The 24,051-nt window shown below is 45.4% G+C and overlaps 1 protein-coding gene across 7 annotated transcripts in view; it reads right to left on the reverse strand.

Moving 5' to 3' along the window:
- Positions 1–3,623: 3,623 nt before the first annotated feature.
- LOC135520005 (protein dopey-1-like) overlaps positions 3,624–24,051 on the reverse strand; it is a 38,115-nt gene continuing 17,687 nt past the window's right edge. For 6 of the 7 annotated variants that reach the window (XM_064945310.1, XM_064945308.1, XM_064945311.1 and 3 more), the window contains 21 exons: positions 21,162–21,436; positions 19,600–20,877; positions 18,502–19,405; positions 16,743–16,854; positions 15,303–15,485; positions 14,626–14,751; positions 14,360–14,494; positions 13,460–13,515; positions 12,971–13,075; positions 12,112–12,178; positions 11,597–11,741; positions 11,158–11,237; positions 10,529–10,638; positions 10,172–10,321; positions 9,996–10,057; positions 9,701–9,853; positions 9,420–9,556; positions 8,973–9,028; positions 8,427–8,591; positions 7,925–8,054; positions 3,624–4,232 (listed from right to left, as the gene is read on the reverse strand). In XM_064945310.1, coding sequence (XP_064801382.1) covers positions 3,939–4,232; positions 7,925–8,054; positions 8,427–8,591; positions 8,973–9,028; positions 9,420–9,556; positions 9,701–9,853; positions 9,996–10,057; positions 10,172–10,321; positions 10,529–10,638; positions 11,158–11,237; positions 11,597–11,741; positions 12,112–12,178; positions 12,971–13,075; positions 13,460–13,515; positions 14,360–14,494; positions 14,626–14,751; positions 15,303–15,485; positions 16,743–16,854; positions 18,502–19,405; positions 19,600–20,877; positions 21,162–21,436 — 4,723 coding nt within the window. In that variant the 3' untranslated portion in view covers positions 3,624–3,938. Of the gene's footprint in view, positions 4,233–7,924; positions 8,055–8,426; positions 8,592–8,972; positions 9,029–9,419; positions 9,557–9,700; positions 9,854–9,995; positions 10,058–10,171; positions 10,322–10,528; positions 10,639–11,157; positions 11,238–11,596; positions 11,742–12,111; positions 12,179–12,970; positions 13,076–13,459; positions 13,516–14,359; positions 14,495–14,625; positions 14,752–15,302; positions 15,486–16,742; positions 16,855–18,501; positions 19,406–19,599; positions 20,878–21,161; positions 21,437–24,051 lie in introns of those variants that run through there. The other variant, XR_010452334.1, reaches the window with a different exon arrangement.

Genomic DNA, 24,051 nt, shown 5'->3' on the forward strand with positions numbered 1-24,051 from the left:
TTGATGTTATTTTAAATGGACAACAAATTGGCTTTTCTTTCAAAAACAAGGACATTTCTAAGTGACCCCAAACTTTTGAACGGTAGTGTATTTATATCTTTAGTTAATTCGGGAAACGGTAACTCATTAAACAAACTTTTTCCATGGTGTCCCAAGATTGCTACTGAGTTCATTGTTACATAATTCATTTAATCATCGTAATAAGTAAATATAGTTAATTGATTTGATAAAAAAATCATCTCATTAATGGTACCAATGTCACGACAGCCTTTCTAGGGAGTTTTTCCTAGCCAACGTGCTTCTACATCACAATTGCTTGCTTTTTGAGGTTTAGGCTAGATTTCTGTATAGCACTTTGTGACATTGGCTGATGTAAAAAAGGCTGTATAAATACTTTTGATTGCTTGATTGAAGCATGGTGGTGGCATCATCATGCTGTGGGAATGTTTTTCAGCGGCAGGAACTGGGAGACAAGTCAGGATCGAAGCAAAGATGAATGGAGCAAAGTACAGAGAGATCCTTGATGAAAACCTGCTTCAGAGCACTCAGGATCTCAGACTGGGGCGAAGGTTCAGCTTGCAACAGGACAATGACCCAAAGCACACAGCCAAGACAACGCAGGAGTGGCTTCAGGACAAGTCTTAATGTCATTGAGTGGCCCAGCCCGAGCCCGGACATGAAGGAAGAATGGGAGAAACTCCCCGAATACAGGTGTGCCAAGCTTTGAGCGTCACACCCAAGAAGACTCAAATCTGTAATCACTGCCAAAGGTGCTTTAACAAAGTACTGAGTAAAGGGTCTGAATAGTTATTTAAATGTGATATCAGTTTTATTAAAGATAATTAACAACAACAAAAAATTTAACTGTTTTTGCTTTGTCATTATGGGGTATTGTGTGTTGATTGATTAGGGGAAAAAATGATTTAGGCTGTAACCTAAGAAAATGTGGAACTGTCAGTGAAGGGATCTGAATACTTTCCGAAGCACTGTATATACAGTATTTAAATAACAGCCAGGCCTCAGAGGCAGCACGGGACCAGGTACAGATTGTCCACGAGGATGACTACTGAATTTGTAAGTCCATACAATAAGACCCCTTTAGTATATGGTTATGGTTAACTGTGTACATCAAATCAAACTATCTTTACATTTTAATCTGCCAATCAAGAATGTTTTGGGCCTTTAATGTATCGTCGTTGAAAATGAAAAATATTAATTTTCACTAAGTTTGTTGCTTCAGTGTCTTTAGATATTTTTGTCAGAAGTTACTATGGAATACTGAAGTATAATTACAAGCATTTCATAAGTGTCAAAGGCTATTTTTGACAATTACATGAAGTTGATGCAAAGAGTCAATATTTGCAGTGCTGACCATTCTTTTTCCAGACCTCTGCAATCTGCCCTGGCATGCTGTCAATTAACTTCTGGGCCACATCCTGACTTATGGCAGCCCATTCTTGTATAATCAATGCTTGGAGTTTGTCAGAATTTTTGGGGTTTTGTTTGTTCACCCGCCTCTTGAGGATTGACCACAAGTTCTCAATGGGATTAAGGTCTGGGGAGTTTCCTGGCCATGGACCCAAAATATAAATGTTTTGTTCCCCGAGCCACTTATCATTTTTGCCTTATGGCAAGGTGCTCGCTCGGTCATGCTGGAAAAGGCATTGCTCATCACCAAACTGTTCCTGGATGGTTGGGAGAAGATGCTCTCGGGGGATGTATTGGTACCATTCTTCATTCATGGCTGTGTTCTTAGGCAAAATTGTGAGTGAGCCCACTCCCTTGGCTGAGAAGCAACTCCACACATGAATGGTCTCAGGATGCTTTACTGTTGGCATGACACAGGACTGATGGTAGTGCTCACCATGTCTTCTCCAGACAAGATTTTTTTCCGGATGCCCCAAACAATCGGAAAGGGGATTCATCAGAGAAAATGACTGTACCCCAGTCCTCAGCAGTCCAATCCCTGTACCTTTTGCAGAATTATCAGTCTGTCCCTGATGTTTTTCCTGGAGAGAAGTAGCTTCTTTGCTGCCCTTCTTGACACCAGGCCATCCTCCAAAGGTCTTCGCCTCACTGTGCATGCAGATGCACTCACACCTGCCTGCTGCCATTCCTGAGCAAGCTCTGCACTGGTGGTGCCCCGATCCCGCAGCTGAATCAACTTTAGGAGACGGTCCTGGTGCTTGGACTTTCTTGGGCACCCTGAAGCCTTCTTCACAACAATTGACCCACTCTCCTTGAAATTCTTGATGATCCGATAAATGGTTGATTTTGGTGCAATCTTACTCGCAGCAATATCCTTGCCTGTGAAGCCCTTTTTGTGGAAAGCAATGATGACGGCATGTGTTTCCTTGCAGGTAACCATGGATGACAGAGGAAGAACAATGATTCCAAGCACCACCCTCCGTTTGAAGCTTCCAGTCTGTTATTTGAACTCAATCAGCATGACAGAGTGATCTCCAGCCTTGCCCTTGTCAACACTCACACCTGTGTTAACGAGAGAATCGCTGACATGATGGCAGCTGGTCCTTTTGTGGCAGGGCTGAAATGCACTGGAAATGTTTTTTGGGGGATTCAGTTCATTTACATGGGAAAGAGGGACTTTGCAATTAATTGCAATCCCTCTGATCACTCTTCATAACATTCTGGGGTATATGCAAATTGCCATCATACAAACAGAGGCAGCAGACTGTGAAAATTTACATTTGCGTCATTTTCAAAACTTTTGGCCACAACTGTACTTCCAATGCCTCAACATGGACAGTCATTACAGTAAACAGAAAAGTTGGGAGGGAAGTGTTTGATAGACACAATTTATGTTCATGTCAGCCTTCTCTCTTGCCTTGCACCGTACATATTGCCAGAAATTCTACCTCTCAACCACAGGAGACACCACGCAAGCGCTCCCTCTTTGTGAGGATGTTTTCATGTCTGAGGAAGACTTCCAAAAAGTCCTCCTGCTGCAAAACCTTGTAGAGGAATGCATTAGTCTTAATATACGAATTTCATTGCAGTTTGTCTTTTTCAAATCTATCTAATATCATATTTCACAAAGTGGTGGATGTAACTGGTCAAAATGTGTGTCAACATTCTAGTTATTCAGTCTATTAGTCATTCCCAACCCGATACATGAAATTATGCATACAAATGGCACACAGACTATTTATGTACAATGAGAGAACATGTTAAAGGCCCAGTGCAGTAAAAAGTGATTTTCCTCTTTTTTATATTTCCACACAGTTTTGGTGTGAGAGCAGTTTGAAAAGACAGTGTGAAATATCAGCCTGTTTGGTGGGATAGACTTTTGGCCTGACTGGTGAATAGACCAATAAGAAAGAATTCCAAACCTCTCCGCAAATAACAGCTAGCTTTCAGTTTTCCCCTCTCCACTTCCAGACAGTCCTAACGAAATTCTTGCTTGAGAAATTGCTCTTTGCCAAGAAGCTATTCATATTTTTTGGACAAATTGAAAACAATCACAGTAAGAAAAATGTGATATTGAGATAAAACAACTGCACTGGACCTTTAAGTGCTTTCCACTCTCTATGATGCTCAAACCATTTCAAATAACTTGTCTGTCCATGGTGAGGGTGAGACCGAGACACACATGGCATGTAAGATCTCATGATAAGTCTTTAATTCAGTAAGTCACAACAATATAGAATTGCACAGCATCTTCACATTGTCCCAGAAAGGGCTTGCACAAACTGTCAGTCAGTCCTCACAGCTGTATATACAAATAATTAAAAGCCTTTGAAAAGTAAAATACAGTCATTATAAATAGAATAAATAAAATGTACAAACTTGATTTATTTTTAGTTCCCATGGTTTATGTCCCTAATATGTTCCCTTATATACAAGATGAGTTTTATTCACTAGTGCTTTTTATTAATTTATTTCCCTTCGGAAAAAACATTTCCCTCTGTCCCTCGTGTTCACGTCTTGATAAGGCCCTCTAGAAAGTCTTTCTCCACCATCTCCTCGATGTTCTGCCGTGCCCGACTCCAGAACACTTTTTGGCTCTCCAGCTTGCCCTCCTTGTTGGGGAAGGAGGGCCCAGAGTGGCTGGGGGCGGCATTGCGGCTGCTGGCCTTACTATTGAACACCTGGCTGAGCAGGTTGAAGAAAGGGAGGAGCTGCTCCATACTGCGGATCACGTAGAGCGTCAGGGTGAGGTGGCCCGGTTCCCAGGACAGAGTACGCAGGGAACAGTCCTCCTCTGGGTTCTTCTATGGGAAGGAATGGATGGAAACAGATGACAGCAGACTGAGCAAAGAGATGCGACTTTATATAGCTATGGACTACACATATTAAACTCAACAAAAAAAGAAACACCCTTTTTTCAGGACCCTGTCTTTCAAAGATAATTCGTAAAAATCCAAATCCAAACGGCCTGCTACTCGGGCCCAGAAGATATGATATGCACACAACTGGTAGATTGGAATAGAAAACACTCTAAAGTTTCCAAAACTGTTAAAATAGTGTCTGAGTATAACAGAACTGATTTGGCAGGTGAAAACCTGAGAAAAAAACTACTTCCTGAATGGATTTGTTGTTGGTTTTGTAGTTTTCTATTCAATGCCATTACAGTATCCATTGACTTAGGACTCAAATTGCAGTTCCTATGCCTTCCACGAGATGTCAACAGTCTTTAGAAATTGTTTCAGGCTTGTATTCTGATAAATGAGAGAGTAAGACCAGTCTGAATGAGTGGACCCTACCGTGTCACAGAGCTTTTTCATGCGCAATCCCGAGAGAGTGCCTTTCTTGTTTACCTTTTATATTGACAACGTTATTGTCCGGTTGAAATATTAAAGATCATTTAGGCTAAAAACAACCTGAGGATTGAATATAAACATCATTTGACATGTTTCTATAAACTTTACAGACAATTTGGATTTTTTTGTCTGCCTGTTTTGACTGCGTTTGAGCCTGTGGATTACTGAAGAAAACACACAAACAAAACTGAGGTTTTTGGATATAAAGAGACTATATCGAACAAAAGGAACATTTATTGAGTAAATGAATGTCTTCTGAGTGCCACCATATGAAGATCATAAAAAGTAAGGGATTCATTTTATCAGAGTTACAGGGAGACAGGACGGACAGCTGATTGTCCTCGCAGTGGCAAACCATGTGTAACAACACCTGCAGAGGATTGGTACATCTGAACATCACACCTGCGGAACAGGTACAGGATGGCAACAACAACTGCCAAGTTACTCCAGGAACGAACAATCCCTCCATCAGTGCTCAGACTGTCCGCAATAGGCTGGACTGAGGGGCTTGTAGGCCTGTTGTAAAGGCAGGTCCTCACCAGACGTCACTGGCAACAATGTCGCCTATGGGCACAAACCCACCATCGCTCGACCAGACAGGACTGGCAAAAAGTGTTCTTCACTGAATAGTCGTGGTTTTGTCTCACCAGGGGTGATGGTTGAATTCCAGTTTATCGTCGAAGGAATGAGCGTTACACCGAGGCCTGTACTCTGGAGCGGGATCAATTTGGACGTGGAGGGTCCTTCATGGTCTGGGTCGGTGTGTCACAACATCATCAGACTGAGCTTGTTGTCATTGCAGGCAATCTCAACGCTGTGTGTTACTGGGAAGACATCCTCCTCCCTCATGTGGTACCCTTCCTGCAGGCTCCTCCTGACATGACCCTCCAGCATGACAATGCCATCAGCCATACTGCTCGTTCTGTGCATGATGTCCTGCAAGACAGGAATGTCAGTGTTCTGCCATGTCCAGCGAAGTGCCCGGATCTCAATCCCATTGAGCACGTCTGGGAACTGCTGGATCGGAGGGTGAGGGCTCGGGCCATTCCCCCCAGAAATGTCAGTGAACTTGCAGGTGCCTTAGTGGAAGAGTGGGGTAACATCTCACAGCAATAAATGGCAAATCTGGTGCAGTCCATGAGGAGGTGATGCACTGCAGTACTTAATGCAGCTGGTGGCCACAGCAGATACCGACTGTTACTTTTGATTTTGTCCCCCCCTTTCTTCAGGGACACATAATTCAATTTTTGTTAGTCACATGTCTGTGGAACTTGTTCAGTTTATGTCTCAGTTGTTAAATCTTATGTTCATACAAATATTTACACGTTACGTTTGCTGAAAATAAACCCAGTTGACAGTGAGAGGACAGTTGAAGTCGAAAGTTTACATACACCTTAGCCAAATACATTTAAAACTCAGTTTTTAACAATTCCTAGTAAAAAAATCCCTGTCTTAGGTCAGTTAGGATCACCACTTTATTTTAAGAATGTGAAATGTCAGAATAAGAGAGAGAATGATTTATTTCAGCTTTGATTTCTTTCATCACATTCCTAGTGGGTCAGAAGTTCACATACACTCAATTAGTATTTGGTAGCATTGCCTTTAAATTGTTTAACTTGGGACAAACGTTTCGAGTAGCCTTCCACAAGCATCTCACAATAAGTTGGGTGAATTTTGGCCCATTCTTCCTGACATAGCTGGTGTAACTGAGTCAGGTTTGTAGGCCTCCTTGCTCGCGCACACATTTTCAGTTCTGCCCACAAATTTTCTATAAGATTGAGGTCAGGGCATTGTGATGGCCACTCCAATACCCTGACTTTCTTGTCCTTAAGCGATTTTGCCACAACTTTGGAAGTATGCTTGGGGTCATTGTCCATTTGGAAGACCCATTTGCGACCAAGCTTTAATGATGTCTTGAGAAGTTGCTACAGTATATCCAGAATTTTCAAACATCATGATGCCATCTATTTTGTGAAGTGCACCAGTCCCTCCTGCAGCAAAACACCCCAACAACATGATACTGCCACCCCTTTGCTTCACGGTTGGGATGGTGTTCTTCGGCTTGCAATCCTCCCCATTATTCCTCCAAACGTAACAATGGTCATTTTGGCCAAATAGTTCTAGTTTTGTTTCATCAGACCAGAGGACAGTTCTCCAAAAAATGGTGTTTATACTGTTTGTATTTACGTACTATTGTTTGTACAGATGAACGTGGTATCTTCAGGTGTTTGGTAATTGCTCCATAGGATTAACCAGACTTGTGGAGGTCTACAATTTTCTTTCCTGAGGTCTTGGCTGATTTATTTTGATTTTCCCATGATGTCAAGCAAAGAGGCACTGAGTTTGAAGGTAGGCCTTGAAATACATCCACAGGTACACCTCCAATTGACTCAAATTATGTCAATTAGCCTATCAGAGGCTTCTAAAGCCATGACATGATTTTCTGGAAAGGCACAGACAATTTAGTGGGTCAACTTCTGACCCACTGGAATTGTGATACAGTGAATTATAAGTGAAATAATCTGTCTGTAAACAATTGTTGGAAAAAGTACTTGTGTCATGCACAAAGTAGATGTCCAAACCGACTGGCCAATACTATAGTTTGTTAACAAGAAATTTGTGGAGTGGTTGAAAAACGAGTTTTAATGACTCCAACCTAAGTGTATGTAAACTTCCGAGTTCAACTTTATGTGCTTTGTTGGTGTGCCATTATCTGACTTGATTGTCTGCCAGAATTTTTTTCTTTTTCAAATTAGCAGCTGACATTTACATTTCTCAAGTTTCATTTTTGTTGTCACGTGGGGAAAGCGCCCTAGCGCTCTGATTGGCTCAAGGGTGTGAAGTTATCCCTGACGCTCATCCAAGATTCTACATGTTGAATCGTGAAAGACTGCCTCACTCTTGACCACCGGCAGGTGTCCCCTGGAACACACCGCGGGGACTGCAGCTGATGTTTACCCACTGATGGCCTTCGGAAAAGATTTTCAGGCTGCTACACTACTGGCCTTAGGGGTACACTAAGTTGTCCCAAATGTCGGTAATAGCTAAAGTTACCAAGGTCATTGCGATTGGTCACTTTTGCTAATGTGGGTCTATGTCTAGCCTTGCATTATGTTACTCTGAAGGAAGACCGGAGCAGTTACCTTGGCTCGTTTCCTCAGCAGCTTGGCTAGTCGGACAACGTAGGGTTTGAACTCTCTCTGGTGGGTCCCCTGACGTCTCACCTCCAGGCCCGAGTCATCAGATGCCTCGGGGATAAAGGCCCAGCGGTACCTAAGAAAGAACACAACCAATGCCCAAACATTACACACATACACACACACACACACACAATCCTTTTCACACTTCTGAGCAAAAAACACACAATGTATGACGGAAAGGACAAAGTGACAGGAAAATATAGGAGCCATCACTGAATGATTTTGTTCAGTACGAAACGGGTGAAAAGGCTTGAGGACCTCACTGGGTAAGAGTGATGTGACATACTTTCTTTCATGTGTTCTGAAACACAATCTGTGCTTAAACCTTTAATAACCTTCCAAAAACAAATCTAAAGGAGAGAGTGCAGTGTGCATTACAGTCTTCAGATGAATGTACTGCATGCGAGTGTATGAACCCAGGCAGGAGTAGTGGGTTAGTACACACATCTGGAACTGCGGCAGGCTCTCGGAGGGCAGTGCCAGGGCCAGGTCCAGCAGTTTGCAGGCAGACAGGTAGAGGTTGAGCCAGCGCTGGCTGTTGTAGGAGGTGGAGAAACCGTTCCCTCCAGAGTAGGTGGTCTCCAGGCCAGCCACCGATGGACCCGACGTCCTACAGGTCAAACCCAGATGGAAACATGACCAACGCATACACACGGCATAGACTCAGACGGAACGGACCAGTTTCCTGGACACAGATTAAACCTAGCCCTGGATTCAAATGCACTTTCTGTCAAACGGAGAATCTCCATTGAACATGCGTTTAAATTCAGGTCTACTCTTAATCTGTGTCCAGGAAACCAGCCCTACAGATTGAAGATACACATTGGTAGTGGACGTTTCCCCACCATACAATCTAAAGCGCGTTGAGCACCTGAAACTCAATAAATCCAATCCACCATCAGGGCACATAATTTCTATGGCAGGAAAAACACATTCTCTCACTGTCATGTATTAATCAATGTCCACTCCCATTTGGTGGATTGACAGTTACCTTGACATGTCCTCATCTGCAGTAAGCTCCTGCTCCATGAGTAAAAAGACCTGAACCTGAGAGGGAGGGAATACATAGGTAAGTAAATAGGAAAAAAGCCACACACTGTTAGGATTATATATAACGATCTATTACCTTGGTCGACGATCTATAGTACAGTAGTTCGAGACAAAGGGGATGATCACCACAACTCAGTAATCGAAAAAGTATTGCAAGAACAACAGTTCGGCTTATTTATCCAATGAAGACACCCATTACTTCACTTAAAAAGCCGACATTATCTCTTGGAAATTCTATCAAAATATTTATAAACAGCGGGACAAACAAACGCAGAGGTGTTTGAGGCTTGGCGTAGGCCTTCATCAGGCTGCCCATCGGCAGGTGGCGCTTGTGTCTGTGTGACTAAGTGCGGTGTGTGTTCTGTAGCGTGCTCTAGCTCTCTCTCACCAGTTCAGTGATCATGGTGGGCCACAGTGAGGTGAGGTGTTGAGGAGACATGCGCAGCAGTAGAACTCTGAAGAACAGGAACACTTGGGCATGGAGGATGGGCACCTGGGGCAGACGCAGACTCTCCACCAGCCGCTCTGATGGGGGAAACACACGCACTCATGTAAGTCAATACGCCATCCGCTGTGTGTGTGTGTGTGTGTGTAAATATCTGAAAACAGAAGGATGTGTGTGTTTGGGGGAGGGGTTGCGTGCGTGCTTGTCTGCATGTGCGTGTTTACCCTGTATGTCAGGTAGGTATTTTTGGTACTGGTCCACCTCGCTGCTGTAGATGGTGAAGGCCAGGCGTTTGAGCAGCATGGCTCTCTGCTCCAGCTCTGCGTCTCGGTTAGAGAACAGATTCAGAGAGCTGCTCTGAGCCACCGCCACACGAGCTGCAGACACACACACACGCCTTAACTACTATACTATAACAGTTATAATATAAAGTCGACCCATATATTTACCTGTAAACCTCACATACAACTACACACAGAAATTCTCATTTACAAGAATCAGGCTACTAATTATACTTACTCATAAGATCTCTAAACGTGGTCTTGTCGTGGGTCATAAGATGATCAATGATGGCTCTCCAACTGGAAAATGCAGGAGAGGATGTCAGATAGAATCCTATTATATGAAGCACATATAACAAGAATACACAAACCCCTGTACCCTCCCCCACACACACTCAACAATTCTCAACTCACTGGCTGACACAGGAGGAATCCATCTGGAAAAAGGTGTGGTCCATGAAGAGGTCAAAGGCTTCTTTCTTCCAGGCCCGCCGGGTGTACTGGTACCCACTCAGGCTGCTCAGCAGCTGGATACACGCCCGGTAGCTGGGGGCGTTGTGGGCACTGCCAAGGAAGAGGGCACAGAGACACAGTGCACATTAGAGATAGGACCCAGACATGACCAGACCAGGAAATACTGGGCCCCAGTCATACAGCGTGGGAGTGTTTCCTAGGCAGATCCCATGGGCATGTTATTTAGTGTAATTGAGGAGCCGGGAGCTCTCTAGGCTCTAGCGGAGAAGCGTCGTGTATTGGCTGGTCCATCCCTACCTGTGGTTGCGGAGGTAGGGCACGACATAGTGCATAATGTTCACCAGTAGAGGGATCACCCTCTCTTTCTCGTCACTGTAGAACACCATGTCTAGGAGATGGGCCAGCACCTGACAACACACAACCGCTACTCTCAATACTCGCCACTGTTCAGATAGGATACATGGCAACAGCGTGCTACCCTAAAAAGTACTATAAAACCTAGCACATTGCGATATTGCTTTAAAAAGATACATCCTTGCACTACAGCAGACATAAAGCGACCAGTAAACACTCACACACCGCAATGAGTAAACAGGTCACATGAGAGTGACATAAGCCTAAACAGCAGGAAGAGAGGGAGGTCTGGTTATAACACTAAAGCAAGAGAGGCACAGTCAGTGGCTCCGGTTTATATTTGGCTTCAACAGTGACTGTGTCCAGGGAAGGATTTATTGCTTTGCTAATAGTGATTGAGGTTGGGCCTGGGGGAGGGAGAGCTGATCGTAAATCAGCTGAGTGCGAGTCGACTGTGCGTGGGTCCTAATAGCAGAAGCAAGGCTGTTGGTAGCCGTGAGTGGAGAGGACGCACGGATGGACGGACACACCCCGACAGACAAGACGGCCAGACAGAGCGCTTGGTGTTTTACCTCCGCTAGCAGTGTGAGGGCGTGAACGCTGTACACAGATGGAGTGAAGCTGGACGCCTCCATCACTGTGAGCATTAGATCTGAAACACACACACGCCATTAGTGACACATCATACGCAGCACAGACACACATGCAGACGCACGCTGTACGTGAGCACAATCAAATGTCCACACTAACATAACCTACCATTTTGAATGCATTCCCAATACATCGGGTCATTCTAAGTGGTATGATAGTGTGGATATTGAAACACAGCCATACATTCAGTCACACAAGAAACACCTCTGAAATCGGCACATTTCTGATTAAGGGTGTGTTCATTAGGGGCCAAACGGAAGAAAACGGACTGAAACAGGGAATTTGGTGCCCCAATGAACATGAAGCCGACGTATTGTACACAACTAGCACAGACAGCCAGGGTCCTCTCATCGTTCCTACCCTCTACGTCTTGCTCCAGGCTGGTCCCGTCCACCACGATCTGTGGCGACGCCTTGACCTCCAGGTTCCTCCTCAGCCAGGTGGTCTGCTCCAGAGAGGAGCCTGCGATGGTTCCGATGGCCTCCACCACCTTGTGGGTCACATCCTGCACACACACACGGACACAGACAGTGAATAATCATACTGGCTTCATTACAATACTGCCATACCACTTAAGTAAAACGCATGCCCAATACATTGCTTCAATCCAATTGGTATGCTGGGGTAAATAATGGAACGGAACTCTTGAATTGAATTTATTTGGGTAAAAACATGTTCAGCAATATGTACATTGTATTCCCAGAAGATAGCACATACAAGTATTATTCAAAACACTTGATTCCAAAGTGGTCCTCGATGGGGCTTACCTCGATGAATATTATCTTATATTTTCTAGGAGATAAGAATTGTGAATTATGTCATCTTTAAGATAAAATAATAAATAGTGAATCCTTTTGCATGGGACTAAGGCTTACTTGCAGCTCCCGCTGGTCCTTCTTGCTCTCCAGGTTCGGGTTCTTGAGGATGAACTCATTTAGAACTCTGGGGAAGAGACAGATGGATAGGTTAGTCTGGTGGCTGCGTATGTACAGCGTAGATAAGGGGACGGGAGTGATGTTGGGAGTAAGAGAGGGCAGAGTCAGAGAGTGTTGTAAAGCGCAGTTATAGTAAGGAATCGCAGAACTCTTCCCTTTGTGGTTGTAGCTTCCAAACAACAGGCTCACAATGTCACGTTTGATATTCGCGTATCCAGCAGTGTCAACGATAGCTTGCAAGATTCTCCCTCCTCCTCCGATTAGCTAATTCGAGCCCTGAATGCTGATTGGCTGACAGCTGTGGTATATCAGGTGCTCTAATTACTTTAGTAAGCAGATTATAATAGTAATAAGGCACCTGGGGATTTGTGGAATATGGCCAATATACCACGGCTAAGGGGTGTGTCCAGGCACTCTGCGTTGCGTTTAAGAACACCCCTTAGCGTGGTATATTGCCCATATACCACACCTCCTCTGGCCTTATTGCTTAAATGTATCCTTGTGTCTTCTTCCCCTTATTGAAATTGACTGGTCTTCGGTAGCTTGATCACTAGAGGTAGTGCCTGATTTAACTAGGCAAGTCAGTTAAGAACAAATTCTTATTTACAATGACTGCCTACCCCGGCCAAACCCGGGGCAACACTGGTCCAATTGTGTGGCGCCCTATGGGACTCCCAATCACGGCCGGATGTGAGCCTGGATTCGAACCAAGGACAGTAGTGACGCCTCTTGCACTGAGATGCAGTGCCTTAGACCTCTGCGCCACCCCGGGAGCTGGTATGTGTGTGTGTGGTCTAACCCCAGTATGAGGAACTGTCCAGGAGCAGGCAGCCCCAGCTGTACCGAGTCCTTCAGTAGGGCCAGCAGAGACGGCCAACTGTCCACCAGACCGGACACAGGGATCCTACATAGACCAACAGGCAGGATATAGTCAGAAACAATGTTCTAATGATGGGTCAAGTACTAATTTAAGTCCGATACCTTTATAAACAGTTTAGTAACAATAATAGTAACGCTACAGAACTCAATGAATTGGACTATGGAAGTAATGAAATTCAGGGGTTTTATCTGAAATTAAATAAATTGTATTCTACACGCTCAACACACTTGACACACAAAAATGTCAAACTAAACATGACATTGCATGAACTAAACTACAAAAGAGGTGAAACTCAAACTAATTGATTGTTTTAGGATTCACATGGATTTTCATTGCCAACATCTCATATCTTTGCTACCTATGCTCAACACACTTGACAGACCGGTGGAGGAGGGCCGTTGGTCTCACCTCTGAACGTAGGCATAGAAGAACTGCAGCATGCACACCTCCAGAGACAGATGCTTCTATGGTGAGAAAGAGGGAAGACAAGTGAGAGAGGGGGAGAGAGGGTTGAGGAAGAGGTGACACTGGACTACATTACATTTCATTTGAACATAATGAGGTCGTGGCAGGGAAGCTGCCAGTTTACTTTGATATACTGTAACAATAACATGGTATCTGTCCAATCAAATCAAAATCTAATTTTATTGGTCACATACACATGGTTAGCAGATGTTAATGCGAGTGTAGCGAAATGCTGGTGCTTCTAGTTCTGACAGTGCAGTATTATCTAACAAGTAATCTAACAATTCCCCAACAACTACTTAATACACACAAATCTAAAGGGGTGAATGAGAATATGTACATATAAGTATACGGATGAGCGGCATAGGCAAGGTGCAGTAGATGGTATAAAATACAGTATATACATGTGATATGACTAATGTAAGATATGTAAACATTATTAAAGTGGCATTGTTTAAAGTGGCATTGTTTAAAGTGACTAGTAATCAATTTATTAAAGTGTCCAGTGATTGGGTCTCAGTGTAGGCAGCAGCCTCTCTGACTTAGTGATTGCTGTTTAGCAGTCTGATGGCATTGAGATAGAAGCTATTTTTAAATCTCTCGGTCCCAGCTTAATGGTAACATGCAATAGTAACAGAGGACCGACATTAGAGTGAATTAGGACTAACGCAAGCAGGAGGCTAGGAGTCGAGCAGCTTTTTATATAGTCATAAACTGTAACAAGGTTAGCGTAGCACAGTGTTTTCTAAGGGTATGTATTGGGAAACGAATATGCCTCGTTTCAACGGTAAAACAGAGCATGCCAGTTTAGATTGCAGGCTATTGGGAGACTGCAGCACCAACCTTCTCTTTGGCGATGGCCGGCGGCTGCTTCAGGACCTCTTTGACCGTCTGCATCACGGTCTCAGTCCTCATGGCGCTGACCGACCGTACCAGCTCTACCAGCAACAGCTGCTCCTCACTGGCAGTGGGGATCACCTACACACACACACACACACACGTGCGCGAACATGGACACAGACAGGGTAAGAGAGCTCTGTGCCCTGCCATTAACCACAAAGTGTATGTGTTTAGTAAGGGTTTCTGCCATGTTGGTTTCTGGAGCTTACCTTGTAAGTGGCAGTGGTCTTGACCTGCTTCCTCTCGTTCCACACGTAGGCGATAGCTGCCATGAAGTGGGCTCCGTGGTTCATGGAGATGGGTCCGAGCAGCTCCAGGATCTGCTGACGCAAGTTCTGAGGAGAAAGAGGAACGATTGAGCGCTCTACGCAGTGTCAGAAATAAGACCAGGCCGACGGGCAGTGGACAGTCCATCCTCCTTCAACAATGTTATGGTCCTGGGGAAACACACATGTTGTGCAAGCTTTTGTTCCAGTCCAGCGCTAATGGATACTTAGCCAAATCCTCAAATCAGGAGTACTGGGCTGAAACAAAAGCCTGCACATCCTGTAGGGGGCCTAGGAGCAGGATAGTTACGAGCTAGTAACATAGGCATTTTGCTGCATCCACTATGACACCTGCTAAACTGTGTCCACTACCAAGAAAAACTTTGTTTTGATTATATTGAAGAACAATGATCTAGGTATCAACTGCAGGCACTCTTTTCACAGTATCGTGTAGACCCAGACTGAACTGTGCTGGCTATTATCACATTGTCCATTTCAGCACAGTTCCAGCAACTCTGGATGGATGAGTAACTAGAGCAGCTCAGTAGAGCTTGGTTTGGCTCGCCTTAGTTCGATTCAGTACTGTGAAAAGGCTTAGGGTCAGGGTGTAACCGCAGTACCTTGGTGGATCCCAGGTTGATGTTGGAAGTGGATGCAGCGGAGGCGGCGGCTGGCCGGTCAGAGCTGTCGGCCTGGTACAGGACGCTCCACAGCAGGGTGACGGAGGACATGATGGTGTGGAGGATGGACAGGATCCCTGAGCGAGCATCTGCCAGGTGCTTCTGGTCCACACTCGCCTGCAGCTGAGAGGAGAGATAGGGACATGGAGATACAGTCACTGGTGAAAGTGTGTACACCCCTTGCAGTCTTCACGTTTAGCTGCCTTAAAATTACATCTGAAAAGGGATTACATTCGATTTTTTCCCCCTACTAACATACAACCTACTCCACATTTTCAAAGTTAAAGAAAAATTATAGAAACATGAACAAATTAATAACAAAATGTAATAGGAAGATGTATTGTCCTCACACCCCAGAGTTAACACTTGGTGGAAACACCATTGGCAGACATTTTTTTTTTAATTGCTCAACTCAGTAAATGTGGATGGGAGACATTGATGGGACAGCAATATTCAAACCGTGTCTCCATATTTCCAAGCAGATTTTCAAGTCAGGACTGAGACTGGACTGTTCAGGAACACTCACCACCTTTTGGGAAAGCCATTCTGGTGTGTCTTCGGCATTAAAGCTTGTGTAATTGTCACACTGAAAAATAAAACTCTATCCCAGGGTAGAGAAACCCCTCTATTGGGTTTCCCTCTATTTTTTTTTTACCTGGGCTTTGCTTCTTTCATATTTATTTTGATCATGACAAACCTCCCAGTCCCTGCCGGTGACAAGCATACCCATAACTTGATGCTGCTACCACAAAAGCCATGATAATAGCAATCACGGTTTGAATATTGCTGTCCATCAATGACTCCCAACCAAATACACTGAGCTTGAGCAATTTTGACAATAACAATGGATATATGTTGCCCTAAGTGCAAAGTTGGTAAAATGTTATTCAGAATGATTTACAGCTTTAATGGCTGCCAAAGGTGCTTCCGCCAACTATTAACTCTGGAGTGTGAGGACATACGCAATCAAAACATTGTATTTTTTATTTATTAATTTGGGAAAATGTCCTATAATTTTCTTTCACTTTGAAAATGCTGTAGTAGGTTGTGTAGATCTGTACAGATAATGTCATACTCTTTAGATACAATTTTAAGGCAGCAAAATGTGAAGACCGTGCAAGAGGTGTGCAGACTTTCACGAGGCACTGTCAGCACACGCAAATCCTGCGACAGAGTAAAATACATACAAAGACATAAAATTATGTAAAAGAACAAGCACACATAGCTCTCTGAGAAGATGTAGGGAGGAATGAGTCAGAGTGCGTGCATGCAATGAAGGAGGTCTATCGATGTGTAAATAAGTGACATCAGCATTAAATCATTGCAGATATGACATGTCTGTCTACTTGGCAGTGCAGCCTGGCTGACTAGCGGCCTCACCTGGTGATACTGTGAGGATGGGTCCAGTAGACAGTAGTGGATGATGGCTGTCACTCCTTCCAGTACTGTTAGAATCAAATCTGGCGGGATGCACAGGGCCATCCACTGAGGTCTGGAAGAGGGATAGTGGGGAAAGTATAAAAGAATAGTCACCGTTTGGTATAAAAAAACTATTTTGCCATAAACAATTCATGTTGTCATAGAATATACAGTAACAATGTAGAATCTACAAAGTCATTAGTCAAAGGTGGGTAAATTTGAGGCAACTGCTGGTCAAGAGAGCCATCTTGTGGCAGCATCACTCAACTAATTTCTTCCAAACAAACCCTCTGCTACAAAGCAGCTGTAAATCTGTTGCCATGGATATGTACTTAAATTAACCAATTCATCCTCATACTTCACTAGCGAGGTCCTTCCAATAGGCGACAGATTTTCAGGCGAATGCTCAAAAATCAGTGGTGCTTCCACCAAACTGAGTGGCTGTGGATAAAAACGCATGAACGAAGAAGTAGAGCACATAAAAAGGTATGTTTTTTCTTCTTAAAGGGATGGTTTGAGATTTTGCAAATGAAGCCCTTTATCTACTTTCCCAGAGCCAGATGAACTCGAGGATACCATTTTTATGTCACCGTTTGCAGTTTGAAGGAAGTTGCTAACTAGTGTTAGCGCAATGCCTGGAAGTCTATGGGAACATCAAGCATGCAAGGTGTTCCTGTAGGCCTCAAGTCATTGCGCTAACGCTAGTTAGCATTGGCTCACAAAACTACCTCTAACTTCCTTCATACTGGATGCAGAGACAGACATAAATATGGTAGTTCATCTGATTTTAGGGAAATAGATAAAGGGCTTCATTGCCATTATCCCTTTAAATTTTCATGTACCAAATAGAAATATATAGTTCAATGTGTCATCATCTAATTTTCAACTGTACCGATGGGTTTGTCACAAAAACTGTTAAATAGCAAATGTGCCCACTATGGTCTTGGCACATGGGCTGTAGACAACAGTTTGCAGATACCTATATGATGACATTATTATGGAGATCAGTTTTATTTGTCCAAGCATCAATTATCATGTCACCAGAATAAGACCACTGATATTTATTGTAAAGGCGCACCAAGCTCATCACCGTGCACTTTCACCAACCTTTTGAAGTTCATCATAACTTATTTCATCTGTAGTCTAATAAACTGCATGCTTTCTCCGAGTGGTAGTGGGAGGACCACACAACATATCATCGCGTGACTCCAAGTTTACTTTGGTTATTATATCAAATATGTGCGCATAAATCCACATTTTACTGACACAAAAAGGTCCCACCATGTCGAATCAACAAATTGTCCCCCGACATTTATGAAATTGTCCCAACATTTCCTGTTTCGATTAGCCCGGTCGTGACTTCAAGTAATTCATGAAACGGTTGGATGGAAACCTGGTTACTGACAATCTGCTTGCAGTTGCCTTCACACCAGATCCTGGTACAACAATATTCCCACTTTTACATTTCAGTTATTTATCAGACACTTTCATCCAGAGTGACTTACAATCAGCGCATTCAACTTAAGTAGGTAGAACTAAAACACACACAAACCCTTCAATACAGCCACGATCACATCGTCCTGTGGACGACAAAGGTAGCAGTGGTGTGGTTTTATAATGGCTAACCAGTACTGATGGATGGGTGGATATGGATGTCTCAGCACCATCTCAAAATGCCTAGCTCATATGGGCCTATAAGAAACTATCCTATAGCAGTTACCTGGTGTCTGTGATGGTGGTCTCATAGCGGTACTGCTGAATGAGGTTATCCAGGTTCCTACAGAGCTGCAGTGTGACCGAGGCCACCACCCTGCGCAGTACCTTGCCCATATAGGGCAGCGTGGCCGTGATCAGGCCGATCCACTGCGGGTGCATCTTACACGCGTGGTGCTGGTGCAGCGCCCGGATCACCGCACACAGGAACATGCCCTGTGCCGTGATAGGCTGCCCGTGAAGGTACTGCAGCGACGTCATTGGCTGCTGTGGGTTCATGTGCTCCACCTCGCCTCCCAGCAGTTCGAAGCCCGACCCTGCCCCACTCCCCGTCCCTAACGTTACACTCCCTAATGTTACACCCCCCGGGACGACCACGGGCCCCCCGTCGCCGCCCTCCTCGGCGGGCACTAGGACCCTGTGCTCCAGCACCACCAAGCTCTGGAGAAGCCTCAGCAGCTGGGACTGAACGGCGCTGCAGCCGTCCATTTGATCTTCTGAGAGGTTGATGATACTGTCCTCTGAGAGACCCTCCTCCTGGGAGGCCACGTTGACGGAGGCCGCCCGCTGCTCGTGCCACTTCTGGGCCGAGAAGATGGAGGAGAGCAGGCAGTGGAGCACCACCTTCTGGACCTTACACTTGGACAGCACGTCGCTGATGAAGCTGGCGAAGCCTTTGGCTGAGCCGCCGGTCACCTTGGACAGCTCGCTGAAGAGGAGGGTGAGGACCTCCAAGCTGGTCAGCTGCATGGCCCGGTTGCCCGCCAGGTCGGTGGCAGCCGTGCCCACGTGGGCAGAGTAGTAGGAGCGCAGGAAGTAGAGGCAGAGGGAGATGATGATCTCTAGGAACATGGCGCTGCGGAACGAGTGGGAGTGGCTGTCCTGTGAGATGGGGCAGTAGAAGTCCTTACCTGGGAGGAGGAGGAGATTGAACACCACATTATTCTACATTCTAATAACAAGAAACATCCGATTGTATGGTTTTTAGGGTAGCTCTTATCCAGCGCAACTTACACCTCCGGAATACATTTGAATTGTTTAGTTAATTTGTGTTTAACTGTCCTTTATCTGTGTATTAATGCATAAAAAAATAAATATGACTTGCCCATGACGGAGACGCGGTGGCGTGCCAGCAGGTTCTGCAGCAGTGACAGCTGGGGTGTGTAGGTGTTGTTGATGCTGGTGGTGGAGATGGCGTCCACGAAGTCCGATGGCACCGCCCGCAGCATGGCGGCGATGGCCGAAAGGGCGTGCAGCGTGCGGGAGGAGTCGTACAGCTGCAGGTAGAGCAGCACGTGCTGGTAGAGGGGGTGGATGTTGAACCGAGGCGGCGAGGCGGAAGCTCTACGCCCCACTCTCCCGTTGGGACCATTGTCCCCGCTCACGTCTCCGCCCACACTGGGCGAGCCGGTGTCACTCTCAATCTCGGACACCTCGCCTTCTCCGCAGCTGTACCAGTTCTCCAGATCCAGGCTGTCTCCGAAGAAGATGCTGGGCGGCCGGAGCTTCTCGGCCTGCACAGCTTTCCTCTGCCTCTCCTCGTCCTTCCTCTTGCTCTTCTTCACCTTGGGCTTGGCGCCGGGGGACTTGTCTTGCAGACGCTCCATGATCTTACCCTTGAGGCTGAGCTGGGTGCTGCTGTGGGAGCGCTTACGGGCCCGCTGGTCCACAACGTCCAAACAGAGGCTCCGGTCGTGAGGGGTGGCCGGGCCCGAGCTATCCGGTAGGGTCACGATGGAGGGGGACGAGCTGTGGCGAGTGATGACCTCGTGGTGCCTCTCCCCCTCCTCCCCTGTCTGGTCCGGTGGGGTGACATGGAAGAACCCCAGGGTGCCACCCGCTAACATCTCGAGGCGGTGAGAGGGGGCGTGGGGGCCTGAATCGAGCCGAAGACCGGTCGGCGTATCTGACGAGGAGCTATCGGAGTCCGTCTGCGCCCACGCTTCAGAGGGGGACGGTGTTTCAGGTGGCCCCTCCTCCTCTCCCATACCCACCACCCTGTCTATCAACTCATTTAACACTGACAACACAGCCTCTTCTAGTGAACCCTCCTCATCAGGAACCATACTGTCTGATTCTATAAGGAAAGGGACTTGGTCGGAACCACATCCGTTCACTGTGCTGCAGGTGCCGTCTGGCTCCTCGAAGCTGCCATTGACTATGGAGGAGTGCGAGCTGCTGGACTCAGAGCCGTGGTGGTGGGGTTCCCCCTGCTGGTCAGGAGGATGGCAGTCACCCCTCAGCACCAGGTTCTCACTGCTCAGGCTGAGCAGGGACAGGCTGTCACTCAGAGGGTTGACTGTCAGGCAGAAGGGCTCCATGTCGCCCAATGGCAGCCCTCGGAGCCCTGACTTCAGAGAGTCCCCTGGCATCTGGCTGAAGTCTGAGAGAAGAAGAGAAGAGGATGTGACATACTGTTTATGCAAATAAATTAGGGAGTCGAAATGAACCGTGAACTAGATTCACTCCAAACCAACGTTCACCAAACGACACTGATCCTTTAGAGCTATAGACTTTTCTTCCAGTCCAACATTAAACAATCATGAGATGAGTGTTGAATCTATTAGTGCTGGGCTGGAACAAAATCCTGCACTGTCCTGTATCTCTTCACGACCATGGCTGTCCTATCCACCACCATTCTAACCCGTGTCTCTCCCCTCTACTCACTGTCACAGACTCCCGAGTCCCTCATGTAGATGGGTTCTGAGGTGTCCTGCTCGGCCTGGGCGTTGTGGTTAGGGACCTCCTGGGCCCAGTGGCGCTGGGCCTGGACGCGCTGGATGGACACACGGTGGGTCTTGGGGTGCAGCAGCAGCAGCAGGAGGGGCTCCAGGACCCGGGCGATGTCGTGTCTCTGGAGCACCTGGTTGAGCCAGGCCCGGCCCACTGCGCTGGCCGACGCATCCCAGTAACTTAGACTGTCCAGCATGATGAACAGAGACCTGGGAGAGAGAGAGAGAGAACAGAAGACAGCAGAGATATTCATTTGTAAAGGCAAAGGGGTAGCGTGTCATATATATATATATATATAGTCATGACCGCAGTCAAAATCCATGTGACCGCTGAGTCACAGTAATCTGCTCCTATTCTCCGCTTCTGTAGTTGATGCATTGGTAGCACCCAACTCGCTAACTGCCTGGTACTCAGCACTCTATTGTCCCTCTAATCCGACTGATAAAAAAAATGACAGCAATAATCCCATCAAACATTTCAAGACTGAATTATAAGAATCTGAAAGTGGTGATGGCGGGAGTTCATTCATCTTCATCAATGGCGGTCAAATTATTTTGGGTGGGTGTTTGGGAGTATCATGCTTATAAAACTCAGCATTAGACTACAATGGTTGACCTCATTGTGATCAATCAATTCGAAGAAAGAAATTAAACAACAGGTTGAAACTGAGTGGGAAAACATGGTAGTCATGATCTTGTTTCAAAGCCGCAACAAATTGACAGCGCTTTCTAAGCTGATTATTAATTCCAAGCATTTAAGACGTCACATGCGCATATTAGAGCTCATGCATATGTATAAGCCTATAAATCAAATCTTATTCGTCACATACACATGGTTGGCAGATGTTAATGCGAGTGTAGCGAAATGCTTGTGCTTCTCGTTCCGACAGTGCAGTAATATCAAGTTTTAACAAGTAATATAACAATTTCACAACTACCTTATACACACACAAGTGTAAAGGAATGAATAAGAATGTACATACATATTAACCCAAGCCCCCCCAAAAAGCCTCAATTACAATAATTATTGTGCTGTTATAAAATACATATAGCTCTGCCTATGGCTATCTTAAAGCTTATACATACACTGAGTGTACAAAACATTAAGGACACCTGCTTTTTCCATGACAGACTGACCAGGTAAATCCATGATCCCTTATTGATGTCACTTGTTAAATCCAGTTCAAATCAGTGTAGATGAAGGGGGGGCACCGGTTAAAGAAGGAGTATTAAGACTCAAGGCATTAGAGCCATGGATTGTGTATGTGTGCTATTCAGAGGGTGAATGGGCAAGACACTGAGTTTTCTAAACATCTTGTGTATCTAAATGCCCCTTATGCGGTTGACCTCGGACAGTGACGTTTATATCTCACTCTAAAATACTGAGCAGCTGTTCTGTTCCTCTTGAAAGATAATAAAATATCTACTGCTGCACCGTACAGGCGCTGTACACCCCGGTCTCATCATTACCAATGCTCCAATCTCTCCTGTCATCTGTCACTGGAAGGTCTATTCTCCTGACTGTCATGCCTGCCCCTTCTGACACTCCATCAACAAAAGATTTAAGTGCCTTCGAACGGCGTATGTTAGTAGGTGCCAGGCGCACCGGTTTGTGTCAAGAATTGCAACACTGCTGGGGTTCACACACTCAACAGCTTCCCGTTCGGACTGAGAATGGTCCACCAGCCAGAGGACATCCAGACAACTTGACAACTGTGGGAAGCATTGGATTCAACATGGGCCAGCATTCCTGTGGAACGCTTGACACCTTGTGTCAACACTTGAGTCCCAACGAATTGAGGCTGTTCTGAGGGCAAAGGGGGCTGGGGGTTTACTAGCGATGTTCCCGAATAGATTTCACTTGGTTTTCGATGTTGTGGCTTAAGTGGGCTACTGTCCGTTACCAAATTAAGCACTGGGTAGCTTGCAAGGACAGGGTTGGAGTCTGGCATACGTAGTTTGAGCTGGTTAATGCGTGGAGTGAAAGACATTCTTATAAACCCACAAATTTGTACATGCAATCCTGCTGTAGCCTACAACCGGAGTAGCCTACCCGGCATGATTGAAAAAGGAACCATGGGAAAGCGCATTCTCCATATCCTATTAGAGTGCATTCATTACTTGTCTTTTTTCCCCTGTTCCTGCCTAGCTGATAATGGCACCATTCTAAGTCAAAAACAATCATTCACAGTTAATGTTGCCAAATAACTATAAATCAACCGTATAGGACCTCCATGTACGCACTCAGCTCAATAATCGTTTGGGGAAAATGTCCTTTCTATTTTATTCCGGCTAAGATCAAATATATTCGTATAACTCTAAAATAATATATTATAAAATAATGGTATGGGAATTATAATCATATCTTGTCTGCTCAATGAACTAGTCTACAGCTTAGGCTGCCATTCTATGCTATTCAGTTCTTCTGAGACACATTCCATTCATATGTTTCTTCATGGATTTATTGTGATGGCGTATACTAATAATCCACCGAGCGTCAATCTAAGTAACCCAATTTAAAAAAAGACCCCTATCAAAATAGGGTCAGATTATGGTAGAGAAATGTTTTTAGCATGGGCTGCATCTCAATCCATCCAATGACGGCAACAGTGGCGTTTGTCGGACCATGAGACATCCCAAAAATCGGTCTTCTCACAAAAACATCTGTAGCATCCGAACGGTATGTGTGTGTGTGTGTGTGTGTGTGCGTGCGAGAGAGAGACAGAAAAAGAGTATGAGACATGTATCACATTAATATATTAGCAGCGGTTTTGTCCACCCTTGATAAAACAAGGGACAAAACCAAACTTTTACAGTGGCAAGTC

Source organism: Oncorhynchus masou, chromosome 29, assembly GCF_036934945.1.
Source record: "Oncorhynchus masou masou isolate Uvic2021 chromosome 29, UVic_Omas_1.1, whole genome shotgun sequence".
Taxonomy (NCBI): Eukaryota; Metazoa; Chordata; class Actinopteri; order Salmoniformes; family Salmonidae; genus Oncorhynchus; species Oncorhynchus masou.